Genomic DNA, 19,873 nt, shown 5'->3' with positions numbered 1-19,873 from the left:
GAGTGGTGTGGGGGCGGCAGGGAGCCATGGAGGGGTGGGGTGGCTGGAGCCAAGTTTCCGGGGGGTCTGAGGAGAGCACCTGACAGGAGCCTGGACTGCAAAGAAGGAAGAGGAAGCAGCCACGGGGAGCTCTTCCAATCCCCTTGCATGGACACCCTACTCCAGCATGTGCGTGCACCCTGGGGGGACGGGGAGGCTGACCAGACGGGGAGAAGACCTAGTCTCAGGGGTAGCCACAGCCCACACTTCCAACTGCTGATCTCTTCCCCCGCCACCCCCACTGGGGCGCCCACAGCAATAGCAAGCCAGCGACAACCCGTCAGCGCCCCCAAGGCACTCGCACATATAGCTGCGAAACGGCCACGTATAATTTAAAGTGGCGCCAAGCGGGGAGGTTTGACAGTTACTCCCCCTTTCAGCCTTGCCGCCCCCTTAGTGCCCCCAGCCAGCGCCTCCAGGGATGATCACCGCTACAGGGCTGCTGGCCAGAGCCCGCCCCTCCAAGACGTGTGGAACCCTCTGCAATGCTTCGATAGCTACAGTCCCAGGAAACAATCATGCCCTCCTCCCCTAATCAGCACCTGCTACCTGCGAGGGTACCGTGGGCTTAAAAATAACAATCCTTCCCATTTAGACATCACTTACTTGATGAAACATTTCTAGGTATTAGCTCAGAACCTCCTCATGACAACCCAGTGAGGTAGGTGGAGCAGAGATTACAATTCCCATGGTATATGCGTATGTATTCAGAAATGAAGCTCAGAGAGGAAAAGTGTCAAGCCCAGTGGTTCACAAGGTGCAGCACACACGCCACAGGGGGGCAATTTGATTTTAAGTGAGGATAATTCGAGAATGAGTTAACAGTGAATTTTTTGCATTTCTTATGGTTCTAGGGGGCCACATCTACAGCGTATCCTATATAATAAAAGGCTGATATGCAAATGACTGAATGGTAGAATGACTGGTCACTATGATGCGCACTGACCACCAGGGAGCAGACACTCAACGCAGTAGCTGCCCCCTGGTGGTCAGTGCGCTCCCACAGGGGGAGCACCGCTCAGCCAGAAGCCGGGCTCACAGCTGGCGATTGCAACAGCGGTGGCAGAAGCCTTTCCCGCCTCCACTGCAGGCGGGCAGTAAGGAGCGAGGGGTCCCGGACTGAGAGGGTGCAGGCCAGGCTGAGGGACCCCCCCTCCCCACCCAAGTTCCTGCACCAGAGCTCTAGTATATAATAAAGTGATAAATTATTCCTGGGAACAAAGAGATTTGAAGATATTTCAGATCTGAAAAACTGTTCAAAATAGGTACTCAAACAATGACTGTCACTGTGTTCTTCCAGCTGGGAGGAACAAGTTAGTGCGGCATACATGAAAACCATCTGTGGTCTAATACCAAAATTATTATAATACCGTGTGAAAGCATTTAAAGATCACTGTTAAGTGATGCTTAATATCGCACAAAATAGTCTAACCTATGATTACTGTAGATTATTAGTCTTATAAAACATCTAAGTTGGGAGTGGTACACAACTGATTTCAGGGTCTTAAATTGAAGACATTTAGAAGAGACACTAAATTAATATTGCTTTCTTTTCCCCACAACAATTAAATGATCTTCCTAAAAGATTTTTTTTTTTAAATAGGGAGAACAAGGTTTTTAACTAAAATGAAAGAAACCCTTTTGGTTCAAATACAGGTTAAGAGCCCTTGGTTAATATTGACAAAGCATTATTGTCTGGTAGCTGGATAGAACGAATATTCCCAGGATATGGGACAAATGTACTGAGGACTGCAACACAAATGCCACTGTCATTAATGCCTAGTTAGCAGTCCTGTGGAAGAGGATAAAAGAAAAATAAAACATTGTTTTGACAGTCATCTACTTAACCATACACAGCAAAAAATAGGCTAATGTCGTTTAACAGATGTGGAAGGGCTTTGCCCGTAGTGACTACAATGTACGAACCCCTGTAGGGAAAAAACAAAAACAAAGGTATTTTGAGTTAAGACACCATCCCTGATTAAGGGGGCAGAGGGAACAGTCACTAAGGGGAAAAGCGCCGAATGCTATAAAAGCGCGCACACACACAAAAAGCTAAAGGCGTTTAACTGCGAGATTAGCTGGGGTCATCCCAGTTAAAGCCTGGTACACGTTGTTCTATGAGAAAAGTAGAGCGACGTCTGGCCGTCGTTTCTGTAAAGACTGGGAGTGGACGAGGAATGTTCAACTTCACGGCAGCAAGATGCCACTGACTCATCCCATAGTCACCAAACGGTGGAAGAAAAGGCCACGACTCCCCAAAATCAAATACGCACGGGTGAAAATATATCCATTTTACTGTGCCCGGGGAAGAGGGCAGGTAATAGGGGGTGCTGTAAATCCTGAAGGCGCCTTCCACTCTAGAAGGCTCAGCTCTAGGGTAGAAGCGGGGTAAAGGGGGACTGGAAGCGGTGGAGGTTGGATCGTTGAGATGGCATCTAGCTAGGTCTATTCTCGCAGCCTCTGGCGGGCTTGGCGGGCTACAGCGGCCGAGAACCAGATCAGCTGGAACGGGAGCCCGACGCGCCATACCCTCGCCGGCTGCCACGCGCAGCTGCTGTCCCCATCGCCGTCACTGGAGGCCTAATCAAAGGTTCTACAATCTTTAAATAGTGGCGGAGTACGGCTAATGGCCAAATGCCTCCGGGCTATTTACTTACCTGGAGAGAACGACCCCCTTGCGGAGTCGAGCGCAGAGGCCAAATCAGTGTTTGCTGTCACTTCTCAGGTACACAACGTGTTCCTACGGCCTCCGGCCAAAATGGCGGTGCCCAGCCGCGCCTCGCGCATGCCTTAGGGACGTAGTGCGCGCACGCGACTGGGAGCGCCGGGCGCGACGGGGAGACGTGACGTCATTGTGATGCGACGCCAATTCAACGTCACTGGGAAGCCGGGCCATCTGAGAAGCTAAGTGGGAGTGGTGCGGACCTGCTACAGGGAATCATAGAAACCCGAGCTGCAGAGTACTCGGTCTGCAAGCTGTAAGTGCATGAGCTTTTCCCGACGTGGAGAATGGGTCTACCGTAAGCACATGCGTTCTCTTCCCCAACTTCAGTCTTTTTTTGTTGTTTTCCGCGCCCAATTTCAAGGCCGGTGGGTCAGGAATGGAGCGTTAGCCATTGCCCGTTTTAGCCCTTCTAGCACAGGTGTCAAGCAGGACCAGAAGAGTCTGGTCCAGATGCTGACGTGCCTTCTTTGGACTCAGTTCCTTCTGGACTGTATGGGCAGGAACCCAGTCTTACCTGAACTCCGTGTTTTATCCACTTGGTGGCGTCCAGTACCAAGTCCGGCAGTTGAATTCAGCTCTAGTAGCGAAATGGGCCTTTTTTCATTTTTTACAATTTGACATTTTTGGACACAGCTTGTAATTCAGCTTGTGAAAAAAATATTCAGGGCCTGGTGTAATGTGGATATTCCTTTTTTCAACATTATTCAGCTTGTAATAATGGTCAGAGGTTTAATTGTCTCACCTTAGACCTTACTTAACTTGTACGTGGCAAGTACTTGACTGTATATTGAATATATATATATATATATATATCCATTTATTAATTCAGTAAATTGCTAATTGAGCATTTAAGTTTTAGGCCTTTACGGATTTTACAGTCCAGTGGCTACTGCTATTTAGTAAGTGGTGGTGTGGGGATTAGGGAACAACTGAGATCAAATAGGAGGTATCAAGGAGATAGTATGTGGAACTATTGGTCCAGATTTATAATAGCATGTATAACGATGTTCAGTAGCTGTAACTTCGAATTTTTGAGGCAATTTTATATACTGTTCATTCTGCAAGAAGTTTTTTTTTTTCACGTTTGCATAGATGTAACAAGATTAGTAAAAGATGTGAAAGATGAAGTAAACCTTTGGTTTACAATTGGCCAGTTACACAGACCTTGAAGCCATTTTTCTGACTTTATCTTCTATGGGAGTGGTCGGCAAAGCCGCGGTTTGCCGCTCTGTTGACTAATGAGTTTGCTGACCACTGTTCTATGGTAAGAGCACACATAAATGGAGCTTTTGACAACTAGTGGGGAAATGTGATTTTTCTCTGCATCACTTAGTGGGTTATTTAAAATGGAGACCCATATTCACATATTTCGGGAATAAGCGTATTTCTGTCTGAATTTTCTAAGGAAAAAATGCCATTTGAATTAAGAATTTTTACTCATAGAGGAACAGTACTGTATAATGCTATGGAATTACAGATCAAGTCAGCCTCTTTGACAGGAGAGGAAATAAAGACCAGACCTGCCCAATGTCTAGGCTAAAGAAGGGGCTGAAGCTAAAACCTTAATTCTTAATTCCGTGCACCTTTGCCTACTGTACTCTGCTGCTTGGCACATAATATATTTTAGAAGCTGAATTCCCAAGATTTTTAAAATTACAGTGGTTATGTTAACTGCATTTTGAAAATAAGATGATTATTATCAAGGGTCTATTAGTGATCCATTTTGCTATTAAATGTTTATTTTTACCTTTTGAAAAAAAATTCAGGTCCTGGTATAATGTGAATATTCTTTTTTTTCTACATAGAATATTTTAAAAATGACCACACCAAACAAGACACCTCCTGGTGCTGACCCTAAGCAGTTGGAAAGGACTGGAACAGTACGGGAAATTGGGTCACAAGCTGTTTGGTCACTCTCATCTTGCAAACCAGGTAAAACAAAACCAAAAAGCTGTTTGTAATAACTACTTACTAGTACAGTTTTCTTGTATTCTGGACTGACTTTAATATTATTTTTGTTTATATACTTTATTTTAATTCTAAAATAATTTGAGTTTTCATCTGTTATATATCTCTTCCCAATTGCGTTATTACTATTCACTTGAATTTATGCATATGTCGTAAAGTCTCTTCTTTTTCTTCCCCTATCTCTGCTATGATTAAGTTATTTGGGATAAGTGGGTGATACATTTTTTGAATTATTACATATCCCAAAGTAACTTTATTTTACTCTTGGTTGAGAGAAATCTTGAGTGTCAGTCTTTTTCTCTCAAAAATTTGTGGATGCTATTTTACCATTTTCTTTTTTGTCATGTTGCAAATAAGATGGTGTATGCCTGTCTCACTCTCTCTTTTTTATATTACTTGTTTTTTGGAAGCATTTAAACCAAGAATGTCAAACTCAAAGGCTAACATGGGCCAAATAAACAAGGTTTATTTATGTGGGCCGCAAAAAAAAAAAGCTTCAATTTTCATGGAAACGTAGGTTTATTTTGATAGAGACATGCTGAATACAAAGGGCTGAAATAAATGAGTAACCATTAACATAATAATATGACATTTTAATAAAAATTAATATTTTTTCTTGAACATTAACTTATCAGACACTGAATAACTGCACCAATTAATAAGCATAACGCAAATAAAGCTATTTTTCTTGTTCTCCAAAAGCGAAATATTTCCTGTTGCTCATACCAAACAAGTCAGTCCAAGACTAATGACATGGCAATTGGCTGTTAAAATATTCGCTGCTAGTATTATTGGAGAGAAATAGTGTGCCTGCGCATAAGCCACGTAAGGGAAATGAATGCAACACAATTATAGTAATCAGTCATTAGCGAACATTGTAGTTCTTTGTTAACAATTATGTATAACAGGATATTGTAAAAATTAAGTTACAAAATTTTTATTAAAATGTTTCTTACATACCGCAAAAATATTCGTGTGGGCCGCATGCGGCCCGTGGGCAGTGAGTTTGACATGCTTGATTTAAACCATCCTGTTTATCAAACTTTTTGGAGATATATATATATATATACACACACACACATATATATGTGTATATATATGTGTGTGTGTGTGTGTGTGTGTGTGTGTATATATATACACACACACACACACACACACACACACACACACATACACACACACACACACACTGAGTGGCCAGATTATTATGATCTCTGAACGCATAATCTGGCCACTCAGTGTGTGTGTGTGTGTGTGTGTGTGTGTGTGTGTATTAGAGGCCTGGTGCATGAATTTGTGCATGGGTGGGGTCCGGCCAGCCTGGCCGGGGGAGGGGACATGGGAGGTTGGCCGGCCTGCCTGCTGGTCAAACTCCTGGTCGAGGGGACAATTTGCATATTAGCCTTTTATTATATAGTATATACACTGAGTGGCCAGATTATTATGATCTCTGAAGGCATAATAATCTGGCCACTCAGTGTATATGTATATATGTGTATATATATATGTATGTATGTATATATATGTATACATATATATACAAACATACACATATGTGTATATATATATATATGGTTATTTTATATTTTAAATATACAGCTCTTTCTTTAGCATGAGAATTTATTGTCACTTGTGGTGTTTTTAGGATTTGGAGTGGATCAATTACGAGATGACAATCTAGAAACTTATTGGCAATCAGATGGCTCCCAGCCTCATTTAGTAAACATCCAATTCAGGTAATAAAATAAAATTTTTTTTCTTGAATTTATTGCAGTGATGTTGGTTAATAAAATTATATAGGTTTCAAGTATACAGTTCTGTAATACCACACAAAGTCAAGTCTCCTTCCGTCACCACTTAGCCTCCCTTTATCTCTTCTACCTCCCTCACCCCCCTTTTTTTTTGGTAATCACCATACTCTCTGTGAGTTGGATTTTGTTTCCCCTCTTAATCTTTTCACATTTTTCACTCAGTCTGTTCTCTCTATAAGTCTCTTTCTATTTTGTTTGTTAGTGTATTTTGTTCATTAGATTCTATATATAAGTGAAATAATATGGTATTTGTCTTTCTCTGACTGGTTTATTTCATAATACTCTCCATGTCCATCTGTGCTGTTGCAAAAGGTATGATTTCCTTTTTTTTTTTTACAGCTGAGTAGTATTCCACTGTGTAAATGTACCACAGCTTTTTTATCTACTCATCTACCGATGGGCAGTTTGACTGCTTCCAAATCTTGGCTATCTTCTATACTAATAAAAAGGTAATATGCTAATTAGCCTGGGAGACCTTCCAGGAGACCTTCCAGACGTTCTTCCGGACTAAGCCATGGTGGCAGGGCTGAGGCACAGGCGGTTAGGGGTGATCAGGCCAGGAGGGAAGGGCAGTTGGGGGTGAGCAGGCCAGCTGGGGGGTCAGTTGGGGGCGAGCAGGCTGGCAGGGAGAGGCAGTTGGGAGTGATTAGCCGGCAATGGGGCACAGTTGGGGGCGAGAAGGCTGGCAGGCAGAGTGGTTAGGGGCAATCAGGCAGGCAGGCAGGTGAGCGGTTAGGAGCCAGCAGACCCGGATTGCGAGGGGGATGTCCAAATGCCGGTTTTGGACATCCCTCAAGGAGTCCCAGATTGAAGAGGGTGCAGGCCGGGCTGAGGGACACCTCCCCACCCCCCCATGCACGAATTTCGTGCACCGGGCCACTAGTTGTAAATAATACTCCACTTAGCATAGGGGTGCATATATTCTTTCAAATAAGTGTTCCAGTTTCTTCAGATATATTCCCAGAAGTGGAATAACTGGGTCATAAGGCAGTTCCATTTTTAAAATTTTGAGATAACTCCACACTGCTTTCCACAATGGCTGTACCAATCTGCATTCCCACCAACAGTGCACAAGCATTCCCTTTTCTCCACATCTTTACCAACCCTTGTTTGTTGATTTGATGATAGCCATTCTTACAGGTTTGAGGTGATAATCTCGTGGTTTTAATTTGCATTTACCTGATGATTAGTGGTGTTGAGCATCTTTTTATGAGTATTCTCCATCTGTATGTCCTCTTTGGAGAAGTGTCTATTCAAGCCCATTTTTTCATTGGATTGGGTTTTTTTTGGTGGTGTGTTTTATAAGTTCTTCATAAATTTTGAATATGAATCCCTTATCGGATGTATCATTGGTAAATATGTTCTCCCATTCAGTCTTTGCATTTTGTTGATGGTTTCTTTTGCTGTGCAGAAACTTTTTTGCTTGATGTAGTCCCATTTGTTTATTTTGTTTCCCTTGCCCAAGGAGATATATTAGAAAAAATATTGCTAGGAGAAATGTCCAAGATTTTACTGCCTATCTTTTCTCCTAGGATTTTTATGGTTGTGAATCTTACATTTAAGTCTTTAATCCATTTTGAGTTTATTCCTGTGTATGGTATAAGAAATTGGTCTAGTTTCTTTTTTTTTGCACATACCTGTTCAGTATCATTTATTGAATACACTGCCTTTACCCCATTGTATGTTCTCACTTCTTTTTTCAAATATTAATGGACCATAAAGGTGTTGGCTTATTTCTGGGCTCTCTATTCTGTTCTATTGATCTATACATCTGTTTTTATATCAGTACCGTGCTGTTTTGAATACTATGGCCTTGTAGTAGAGTTTGATATCAACTAGCATGAATCTTTCAACTTTTTTCTTCTTTCTCAAGATCACTGTTGCTATTCGGGGTCTTTTGTGGTTCCATATAAAATTTTGGAATAAATGTTCTAATTCTGAGAAATATGCCATTGGTACCTTGGTAGGAATTGCATTGAAGCTATAGATTGCTTTGGGTAGTATGGACATTTTAATGATGTTAATTCTTCCTATCCATGAACATGGTATGAACTTCCACTTACTTGTATCTTCTTCCATTTCTTTTTTCAGTGTCTTATAATTTTCTGAGTATAGATCTTTTACATCCTTGGTTAAATTTATTTCTGGGTATTTTTTAATGCAATTATAAATGGGAGTGTTTTCTTAGTTTCCTTTTTTGATAGTTCATTATTTGTGTATAAAAATGCAACTGATTTCTGATTTTTATTTATTTTTAATATATTTTATTGATTTTTTACAGAGAGGAAGGGAGAGGGATAGAGAGTTAGAAACGTCGATAAGAGAGAAACATCTATCAGCTGCCTCCTGCACACCCCCTACTGGGGATGTGCCCGCAACCAAGGTACATGCCCTTGACCGGAATCAAACCTGGGACCCTTGAGTCCGCAGGCCGACGCTCTATCCACTGAGCCAAACCGGTCAGGGCTGGATATTTATTTTGTATCCTGCTACTTTACTGAGTTTATTTCTCAGTTCTAGTAGTTTTTTTGTGGTATCATTAGAGTTCTCCAGTAATACATTTTTGAATTTTTCAATTTGTTTAGGTTATAAGTGGGCAAAGCAATCTATTTTTCTGACATAGTTTAAAAAGTATAGAAATTATAGTGAAATACACTTAACTCTGCGTTTGGTAAGTCTTAGACATTATTTTTCTGCTAACTAGATTGTGTTTAAAGTTTACTCTGTCATATCCTTTATTAATTCTGTATGATACCTTACACAATTCCTATTACATAGATATTTTTCAGATATACTTTTCAATATGATTTGTTTCAGAAAAATATGCTTTGTTTGTGACCCAATACAATAACTAAATGCATGGCATTAAATACACCTGGAGTGACTTCCATTTGGAAAAAAATATATATATTTTTTTAAAATATATTTTTATTGATTTTAGAGAGGAAGGGAGAAGGAGAGAGAGATAGAAACATCAATGATGAAAGAGAATTATTGATCGGCTGCCTCCTGCACACCCCCTACTGGGGATCGAGCCCGCAACCCCAGGCATGTGGCCTTGGCCGGAATCAAAGCTGGGACCCTTCAGTCCACAGGCTGATGCTCTATCCATTGAGCCAAACTGGCTAGGGCGGAAAAAAAATATTTTAACTTAGAACCTCTAAGGACATTTTTAGATTTGAAATGCTTTTTTGTGGAAAAGGAAACCAGTCAATATATATATGTTTGTCAATTGCTTTGAATTTACTGACTTAGATGGAAATTGTTAACTTTATTATCTTGCACCATTTACTGGTATGCCATCTGTTTTTAATTTGTTTTTATCTTCCTACATTACGGATTAGCAAATTTCTTATGGAAAAGCCAGATAGTAAATATTTTAGGCCTTGTGGGCTATCTGGTCTCTGTTATAACTGCTCAGTTATTCCATTATAGCATGATGTGCCAACTCCTGTCTTAGAGTATTAAATATGTATACTCAGGGATAAAAACAGCAGCTAATATATTTTTTAAAAGACTTCAAATACCAGATACTTTGGTAAACATCTTACCCACTTACCCATTCATTTTATTTAACCTTTACAGCTATTTTTAATCCTTCTTTTGTAGTTTCAGAGATGGATAAATTAAGTAACTTGCCCAACTTCACACAACAAGTGAGTGAAAGAATTGATATTTGAACATAAATACTTTGACCAGAGAGCCTGTACTTTTAACTATTATACTGTATAGCCTAGGGCAGTGGTCAGCAAACTGTGGCTCGCGAGCCACATGCGGCTCTTTGGCCCCTTGAGTGTGGCTCTTCCACAAAATACCACGGCCTGGGTGAGTCTATTTTGAAGAAGTGGCATTAGAAGAAGTTTAAGTTTAAAAAATTTGGCTCTCAAAAGAAATTTCAATCGTTGTACTGTTGATATTTGGCTCTGTTGACTAATGAGTTTGCCGACCACCGGCCTAGGGTAAATTGCTTCTTTGTGACATCAAAGGCTGTTGCTTAAAAGTTGTATAATGAGTATCCTAATTTAATTGTATTATATTAGAACTAGTGGCCTGGTGTGCAGATTTGTGCACATTGAAAGGAAATTAATTAGAAGAAATATTTTAATATCACTATTCACCCTTTCTCTGTAATAGAAGTGTCAACCAAATTCACAATCGACAATGACAGATTGCAACACACATGTGCGATTGGCGCCAGTGAGATATATATATATATATATATATATATATATATATATGTAAAAACTTACTTAATTAGACCTGCTTTCTGATTTAGCTAAACTCTTTCCAGCCCAGTGAAGCACCCCAACTTCTCTTTCAGGTAATTGTCAGCAACACAGCAGTAAATATCAACACGAAGCAGATTATTATTGTACATCACACAGGGAGAACAAAGGGTGAAATATTTAACTGTAGCAGTGTTTGACTATATTCTGCACAGTGAGAAAACCTGAAGTCATTTTCAAGTTCCACCATTTTTTACTTCTTTTCAGTCGGGTCAAGTTTCTAAACTTTCTAAGTCTCCATTTTCTGGCTAATGAAAAGAAAATAAGATTCTACCGAGTCTCATATCTACCTACTCCAGGAATTCTGTGAGGATCAAATGAGATGAAGCACATGAAAACACTTCACAGACATTTGGTTAAAGTGTAAAATGTTTGCACCTGGCTGTAAAGAAAATCGTGTTCCTGGGCTGAAGAAACTCCAAGGAGACTAGTCACTAGGTAGAGGAAGCTAGGTATTGCTACGTGACGTCGTTACCCAGCGCCCACAGCGACTGTTTCTGGGCTGGGCTGTGGGCTGCATTTTGTGACATGGGATCTCAGCAGCGTCATCTCCGATTTGGTGGGGTGTTGCTCCGAGGTGGTGGCAGGGCCTGTGTCCCATTTGGGGGAAGCCGAGTGTTGCTTTGTAGGCGCCAGGTCCACCGTGCCCTTTATTGTTAAATGGCCTGCTGCTAGGGAGAGGAAGCTGGGCGTTGCTACATGATGTCATTACCCAGCGCCCACAGCGCCCTTTTCCCGGCTGGGATGGGCTGTGGGCTGCATTTTGTGCCATGGGGTCTCAGCGTCAGCTGCGATTTGGTGGGCTTTCACTCCAGGGTAGTGGCAGAACCTGTGTTCCACTTGGGAGAAGCTGAGTGTTGCTTTGTTGGCTCCAGGTCCTCAGTGCCGTTTATCTACAAACCCACCCAAGCTCCAAGCACATCATAGCAGCTCCTGCATTGAGTGTCTGCCCCCTGGTGGTCAGTGTGTGTCATAGTGACCAATTGGACGATTGGGCACTTAGCATATTAGCCTTTTATATATATAGGTAGCAGGGTTTTCTCCGAAAATACAGTTTTATACAGAAGACCAATGTATTGAATAAATAATAATAAAAATACTTCATTGAAATAACAAAGAACAGAAGAATACAAAGAAAAATATTGGATGAAAGGATCCAAGATGACGGCGTAGGTAAACACCTAAACTGCTGCCTTGCACAACAATTTCAAAACTACAACTAAAAGACAAAACATCTATCACCCAGAACCACGGGAAAGCTGGCTGAGTGGAAGTTCTACAACCAGAAGGAAAGAGAAAAGAGCATTGAGACGTGCACAAGTGCTGAAAAGCTGAGGTATGGAGGTGCATGAATCGGGCTGGCGGCAGGCGTTGCTTTTTTCAACCCGAACGGAGACAAGCCCCCGATTACTCTGAAATTCAGTTTCTGGGGAGACGCGGGGGACCCAAACTCCTATGGGGAGAAGCTGGACTGTCGGCCTTCGGGTCGGAAAGTGAGGGTGACTTGCTTGCAGAGCTGCGCGCAGGAATAATTGTTTACTGCGCTGGGGCGCAGGACGCGGGGACGTGGTCGGAGACGCAGAGCCGGCTAACTGGCAGCCATTGCTGTTTGCCATGCCCTAGTCTAGTGACGCCCTGAGACCCCGCCCCGCACAACCTACAAACCCACCCAAGCTCCAAGCAGAGGCTTTAGCATATGAATGGCCTGCCCTATCGCAGCTTAACCTAGCAAACTTGAAGCCCGGGTCAGACAGCTCCAAAACCTCCAAACCCCAAGCAAAGAGGAGAAAACTGTAGTTCTCGCTGTAGCTCCTGCTGGGTGGCCTCAGATAGTGGCTGACCTGCACCCCATTGGAGATCCAGAAGCCAGTGTACCTAGTGGTCAGTGTGAGACACCAGATTTCAACTCCTCACATCCATAAGTGACACATTCAAGAGGCAGACTCAGTGAGCACCAAAGCCCCACTGAAACAAGTCCTGCACCATAAGCGTGTCTCCAGCGCAGCAGTTCTTCCATCATAGACACAGCGGGTCATCACAGCCAGTTGGCCTGGAGGTCAATTCCTCCCAGTGTACCAATAGCAATCAAGGCTTAACTACACTAAGACTTTGCACTCAGCCGACAAAGGGGTGTATTAAGAGCGTCCACCTCAGGTGATTGGGGAGGCTGAGCTACTGGCCCCTATAGGTCACCTACCACACAAAGCCACTCCATGAACACAGGGAAGCAGCCAAAATGCTGAGACAAACATGTCACAAATGAAAGAAATGGAGGAAAGCAAACTACTGGACGACATAGAGTTCAGAACCACATTTATAAGGTTACTCAAGAATCTTCTAAAAACCTCTGAGGAACTTAGTGAGACCTTTAAGGATCTTAATGAGAATGCCAAAAAAATGGACAAGGACCAGTCAGAAATTAAGCATACACTGTCTGAAATAAAGAATATACAGAAACTCAACTATAGATCAACGTACCCCAAGAATCAAACCAAAGATCTGAAATATGAGGAAACAAAAAACACCCAACCAGAAAAACAAAAAGAAAAAAGAATCCAAAAATATGAAGATAGTGTAAGGAGCCTCTGGGGCAACTTTAAGTGTACCAACATCCAAATTTTTGGGGTGCCAGGAGAAGAGAGAGAGCAAAATATTGAAAACCTATTAGAAGAAATAATGACAGAAAACTTCCCTACCTGGTGAAAGAAATAGACTTACAAGTCCAGGAAGCGCACAGAACCCCATACAAGAGGAATCCAAAGAGGACCACACCAAGACACATCATAATTAAAATGCCAAGGGCAAAAGACAAAGAGAGAATCTTGAAAGCAGCAAGAGAAAAACGGTTAGTTACCTACAAGGGAGTACCCATACGACTGTCAGCTGATTTCTGGGCAGAAACTATCCAGGCCAGAAGGGAGTGGCAAGAAATATTCAAAGTGATGAACAGCAAGAACCTACAACCAAGATTACTCTACCCAGCAAAGCTATCATTCAGAGTTGAAGGTCAGATAAAGAGCTTCACAGACAAGAAAAAGCTAAAGGAGTTCATCACCACCAAACCAGGATTACATGAAATGCTGAAGGGTATTCTTTAAGAAGAGGAAGAAGAAGAAAAAGGTAAAAATAGAAATTATGAACAACAAAATGACATCAAATACATACCTACCAACAAGTGAATCTAAAAATCAAGTGAATAAAAAATCTGAAGAACAGAATGGACTGGTGAATATAATAGAATCAGGGACATAGAAAGGGAGTGGACTGACAATTCTCAGGGGGAAGGAGGTGTGAGGGGTGTGGGAAGAGATTGGACAAAAATCTTACACCTATGGATGAAGACAGTGGCAGGGGGTAAGGGCATGGGGTGGGGTGGGGAATCAGGTGGAGGGGAGCTATGGGGGCAAAAAAGAGGAACATCTGTAATAATCTGAACAATAAAGATTTATTTAAAAAAATATTGGAAAGTTCTATTGGCTTGCTTTGTTTTAAAGAGAAAGGGTGATAGATTAACACTTTATTTATTATTTATTTTTTTAAAAATATATTTTATTGATATTTTACAGAGAGGAAGGGAGAGGGATAGAGAGCTAGAAACATCAATGAGAGAGAAACATCGATCAGCTGCCTCCTGCACACCTCCCACTGGGGATGTGCCCGCAACCAAGGTACATGCCCTTGACCGGAATCGAACCCGGGACCCTTGAGTCCGCAGGCCGACGCTCTATCCACTGAGCCAAACCGGTTTCGGCAACACTTTAGATAAATAAAAAATAAATAAAAAGGTCAGTATTTCCTAGAATCTACTTGAATGAGAAAATTGATAGCCATAAATGCCATTGTTATTTAAAATACTTTGAACAAAAAGTACTTTATAAATTTAATAGAATCATATACACACCAAACTAAATCATACAAATTAATTTTCCCTCTCCAAATTGCAGACTGTCCATAACTTTTTTATTTTATAAATTTTTAAAGTTTTAGTTTCTTAAAAAATATTAGTTAACAGAGGAACACTGGGATCCATTACATCATCACACTGCAGTTTTAGCACTTAAGACATCTTTGTAAAAAACATTTGTGCAATGACTGAATAGTTTATTGCATTTTCCCCTTATTTTTAAAAAGTAGAGCAAATGGAAAAAATCAAAGATCTGATGCTATTTAAAAAATAATAGGTACTAAGCTGAATAAGATAATTGCGATTATGTTAGAAATCATTAACCTCATCCAGATACTATTGGACCTTACTAGTCAGCTACTTACTCTGAATGGGAACAAATGAAAGTAAATATTAGAAATTGGTGGACAAAGATTATGACTATAAAACACGTGGTATAATTTGGGATTGGGTAATTTTTTACCTCTTAGGGAGCCAACTTTCATATTTCCATTATGTAAGCTCAGTGTTCAACTTTCTTCCCTTTGATTTTCTATATGTTTTTATTAATATGCTAGAGGCCCAGTTATCCGTGCACCGGTGGGGTCCATTGGCCTGGACTGCGGGGATCGGCCAAAACTGGCAGTCCTAAATCCCCCAAGGGATGTAGTAGTTCCTAAGCAGCAGGCGGCCAGGGAGGAGGCCGAGCTGGGGCACCACGCTGCTTCCACTCATCCAGGCCCCTCTGTGCCTACTGCCGCCACTGCTCTGTAGGCTCACTGGCGCTCCACTGCAATCTCTGCGCCCCTCCTAGGATGACATTGGCGTGCCCATGACTCAGAAGCAGCCATGGGCTCGCACCCAGACAGTCCCGATGCCAGTCTAGATCCCGGTCCTGGTCTGGATAGGGGAGGGGCGCACACGGGGAGTGTCCACGGGAGAGGCTCCCACTGCCCCAGTGGTGCTTGCCAGCCGTGAGCCGGCGTCTGGCGCCCATTGGTCAGCTGAGTGGCACTCCCACTGTGGGAGCACACTGATCACCAGGTGGCAGCTCCTGAGTTGAGCATCAGCCCCCTGGTGGTCAGTGCGCATCATAGCTACCGGTTGAGCAGTCATTTGGTGGCTTAGGCTTTTATATTTATAGATTATGCACTAAAGAAAGGACTTTCTGTAGTGAAAAAACGTGTTACATATAAGCTTGATAGAAGTTCAGTTTGGACTTTATATTTTGTTAAGATAAAACAAAATATTTAACTCCTTAGATATTCTTCCCTTTACAGAGAAAATAAGCAACTTTTTAAAAAAACTATTTTTTTAAACATATATTTTATTGATTTTTTTATAGAGAGGGAGGGAGAGGGATAGAGTCAGAAACATCGATCAGCTGCCTCCTGCACACCTCCCACTGGGGATGTACCTGCAACCAAGGTATATACCCTTGACTGGAATCGAACCTGTGACCTTTCAGTCTGCAGGCCAACGCTCTATCCACTGAGCCAAACCGGTTAGGGTGAAAATAAGCAAGTCTTATTTCTTGTAGTAGTTTCTCAGGTAGTTGAGTGAGATTTTAGAAATAGTTTGTATTAATGATATGTCAGGGTGGACGTGTAATGCACAATTACAAAGTAGCATTTTCTTTTAGATCGCATTGCTGCTTTAAATCAGGGGAAAGTTCTTTCCTTGGCCTGGGTGAGAACTCAATAAGGAGCTGGTATGACATTTTGGGTAACATATACAGTTCTCTGTTCATTTCAAATAGCAAAAGGTAGATTTAAAATGAAAACATTCAGCCCTAGCTGAAGTGAAAGCTTTAGACTTGCTTTAGTTTCTTGTAAGGTTTCTTTTTCTACCTAAGGTTGAGTTTGTTGTAAATGGCCTAAGAAAGATGTGGTTTGCTTCTCTTTCCCTACCTCACTTATTTATCTTCCCCCATATTCTTTTTGAAAAAAAAAAAAATGTTTTTATTGACTTGAGGGAGAGGGGGAGGGGGAAGGGGAGAGAGACAGGGAGGGAAACATCAATCCATCTCATCCCGACTGGGGATGGAACCTGCAAGCTGGGTATATGCCCTGACTGGGTATTGAACCGGCAACCTTTCAGTGCTTGGGACAACACTCAACCAACTGAGCCACATTGGCCAGGGCTTCTCCTATATTCTTAACTAATTTCTGAACTCTTTAGGCCTGCTAGTATGGAAGTGGAGAAGGAAAATCCGTAATTGCCAGTTCTCTCTTGGTGATCTAGCATTGGAGTTCCCTATATGTGACTATATGTTTAAAGCTAACTGTATCTTATGCACGCTTTTGTGGTTGAGAGAATCTGCTTCCACAGTCACTTAATGATGCTGTGGGTGATTCACCTGCAACTCTCTTGATGAGGATGCATTCATCATTTACTCCTTCCTCAATTCCTAGGCCTTTGGGGATACCTCCAGCTTCCTGCTGAGGATTGTTTATCCTTACTAGCCAGAAACTAATATAACCCTTTAGGTTAGCAGGTTGATGAAGTTCCTTTCCACTCTTAGTGTACTTACACTTTTTTAAAATGAATACTATTAGATTTTCTCAGATGCTGTTTCTGTATCTAATTATATGACCATATGATTTCTCTTCCTTGGTCTGTTGAGATGGTCAATTTTAATGATTTCTTTTATTGTAAAATACACATACCATTTACCACTTTTAAGCCTATAGTTCAGTGGCAGTTAAGTACATTCTCATTGTTTTACAGCTGTTAGCATGTCTAGAACTTTTCATTATCCCAGACTGAAACCATAACTCCCTATACTTTTCTTTACTCAACCTCTGATCACCACTGTTATACTTTTTTGTCTGTTTATTCTTTTTAATTTGTTAATTTTAAACTTATTTTTTAATACCCAAGAATATTTTTCCCCCATTTGTTTTTTAGAGATAGTGAAAGGGAGGGAGGAGGGGGAGAGGGAGAAACATGGACTTGAGAGAGACACATCGAATGTGCCCTGATCAGGGCCAGATCAAACCTGCAACTGAGGCATGTGCCCTTGACCGGGAATTGAACCCATGACTCTTTGGTCTGTAGGCTGATACTCTAACCACTGAGCAACAGGTCAGGGCTCTATTTATTTATTTATTTTTTATTGTTTAAAGTATTACATATTTTAGTACATATATCTCCCCTTTTTTCCCCATTGACCTTCCCCCAGCCTACCCTACCCCCTGTCCCATGCCCTCATCCCCCCCGCCCAGTGTCTTGTGTCCATTGGTGTGTTTATATGCATGCATACAAGTCCTTTGGTTGATCTATTTCCCTCCCTCCCCAACACTCCCCAGCCTTCCCGCTGTAATTTGACAGTCTGTTCAGTGCTTTACTGCCTCTGTATCTTATCTTTTTATTCATCAGGTTATAAGGTTCTTTATTTTCCATAAATGAGTGAGATCATGTGCTATTTTTCTTTCATTGCCTGGCTTATTTCACTTAACATAATGCACTCCAGGTCCATCCATGCTGCTGCAAATGGTAAGAATTCCTTCTTTTTTATAGCAGCAGTAGTATTCCATTGTGTAGATGTACCATAGTTTTCAAATCCACTCATATGCTGATGGGCACTTAGGCTGTTTCCAAATCTTAGCTATGGTGAATTGTGCTGCTATGAACATAGGGGTGCATAGATCCTTTCTGATGGATGTTTCTAGTTTCTTGGGATATAGTCCTAGAAGTGGGATCACTGGGTCAAATGGGAGTTCCATTTTTAGTTTTTTGAGGAAACTCCATACTGTTCACAGTGGCTGCACCAGTCTGCATTCCCACCAGCAGTGCACGAGGGTTCCTTTTTCTCCGCATCCTCACCAGCCCTTGTCGTTTGTTGATTTGTTGGTGATAGCCATTCTGACAGGTGTGAGATGGTACTGCATTGTCATTTTGATTTGCATCTCTCAGATAATTAGTGACTTTGAACATGTTTTCGTGTGTCTCTTGGCCTTCCTTGTGTCTTCTTTCGAAAAGATTCTATTTAGGTCCGTTGCCCATTTTTTGATTGGATCATTTATCTTTCTATTATTAAGTTGTATAAGTTGCTTGTAGATGTGGGAGATTAAAACTTTATCAGTGATAACATTTGCAAATATGTTCTCCCATACAGTGGGGTTTCTTGTTGTTTTGTTGATGGTTTCTTTTGCTGTGAAAAAGCTTTTTATTTTGATGTAGTCCCATTTGTTTATTTTCTCTTTGGATTCCATTGCCCTAGGAGCAGTATCTGTGAAGAAATTGCTTCGGCATATGTCTAAGATTTCTGTGCCTGTGGATTCCTCTAGTATTTTTATGGTTTCCCGTCTTATGTTTAAGTGCCGTATCCATTTGAGTTTATTTTTGTGTATGGTGTAAGTTGGTGATCTAGTTTCATTTTTTTGCACGTGTCTGTCCAATTTTCCCAACACCATTTATTGAAGAGACTGTCTTGACTCCATTGTATGTTCATGCCTCCTTTGTCAAATATTAATTGAGCATAGTGGTTTGGGTTGATTTCTGGATTCTCTATTCTGTTCCATCGGTCTATATGTCTGTTCTTGTGCCAGTACTAGGCTGTTTTGAGAACAGTGGCTTTGTAATACAGCTTGAAATCTGGTATTGAGATCCCACCTACTTTGTTCTTCTTTCTCAGGATTGCTGTGGCTCTTCGGGGTCTTTTTTTATTCCAGATGAATTTTTGGAGAGTTCTTTCTAGGTCTGTGAAATATGCCGTTGGTGTTTTAATGGGGTGTGCATTGAATCTATAGATTGCTTTGGGTAGTATAGACATTTTAATGATGTTGATTCTCCCAATCCATGAACATGGAATGTTCTTCCATCTGTTTACGTCTTCCTCTATCTCTTTTTTCAGTGTCGTGTAGTTTTCTGCGTGTAGGTCTTTTACCTCATTAGTTAAGTTTATTTCTAAGTATCTTAATTTTTTTGGTGTGATGGTAAATGGGATTGCTTTTTTAGTCTCTCTTTCTGTAAGTTCACTATTGTTGTATAGAAATGCAATAGATTTCCAGGTGTTAATTTTGTATCCTGCTACGTTGCCAAATTCATTTATTAAGTCTATTAGTTTTCTGATGTAGTCTTTCGGGTTTTTTATGTACAATATAATGTCATCTGCAAATAAGGACAGCTTTACTTCTTCTTTTACAATTTGGAT

The 19,873-nt window shown here is 41.2% G+C and overlaps 2 protein-coding genes across 7 annotated transcripts in view; one reads left to right on the top strand and one right to left on the bottom strand.

The window, feature by feature from the left end:
• Positions 1-2,859, bottom strand: part of ABCE1 (ATP binding cassette subfamily E member 1) — a 36,264-nt gene extending 33,405 nt beyond the window's left edge. The window contains exon 1 of the mRNA XM_080672384.1: positions 2,700-2,859. The gene's annotated coding sequence lies outside the window, so the exon portion shown is untranslated. The remainder of the gene's footprint in view (positions 1-2,699) is intronic.
• The window catches only part of ANAPC10 (anaphase promoting complex subunit 10), a 71,758-nt gene continuing 54,652 nt past the window's right edge, over positions 2,768-19,873 (top strand). For 3 of the 6 annotated variants that reach the window (XM_080672388.1, XM_080672390.1, XM_080672389.1), the window contains exons 1-3: positions 2,914-3,020; positions 4,573-4,699; positions 6,381-6,471. In XM_080672388.1, the coding sequence (XP_080528514.1) occupies positions 4,585-4,699; positions 6,381-6,471 (206 nt within the window). In that variant the 5' untranslated portion in view covers positions 2,914-3,020; positions 4,573-4,584. Of the gene's footprint in view, positions 3,063-3,859; positions 4,032-4,572; positions 4,700-6,380; positions 6,472-19,873 lie in introns of all 6 variants that reach the window. The other 3 variants (XM_080672387.1, XM_080672385.1, XM_080672386.1) reach the window with 3 other exon arrangements.

This window comes from Plecotus auritus, assembly GCF_963455305.1.
Source record: "Plecotus auritus genome assembly, chromosome: 6".
In the NCBI taxonomy this organism is placed as follows: Eukaryota; Metazoa; Chordata; class Mammalia; order Chiroptera; family Vespertilionidae; genus Plecotus; species Plecotus auritus.
The sequence above is the reverse complement of the archived record's forward strand: the minus strand, read 5'-3'. Positions and strand labels throughout refer to the sequence as shown.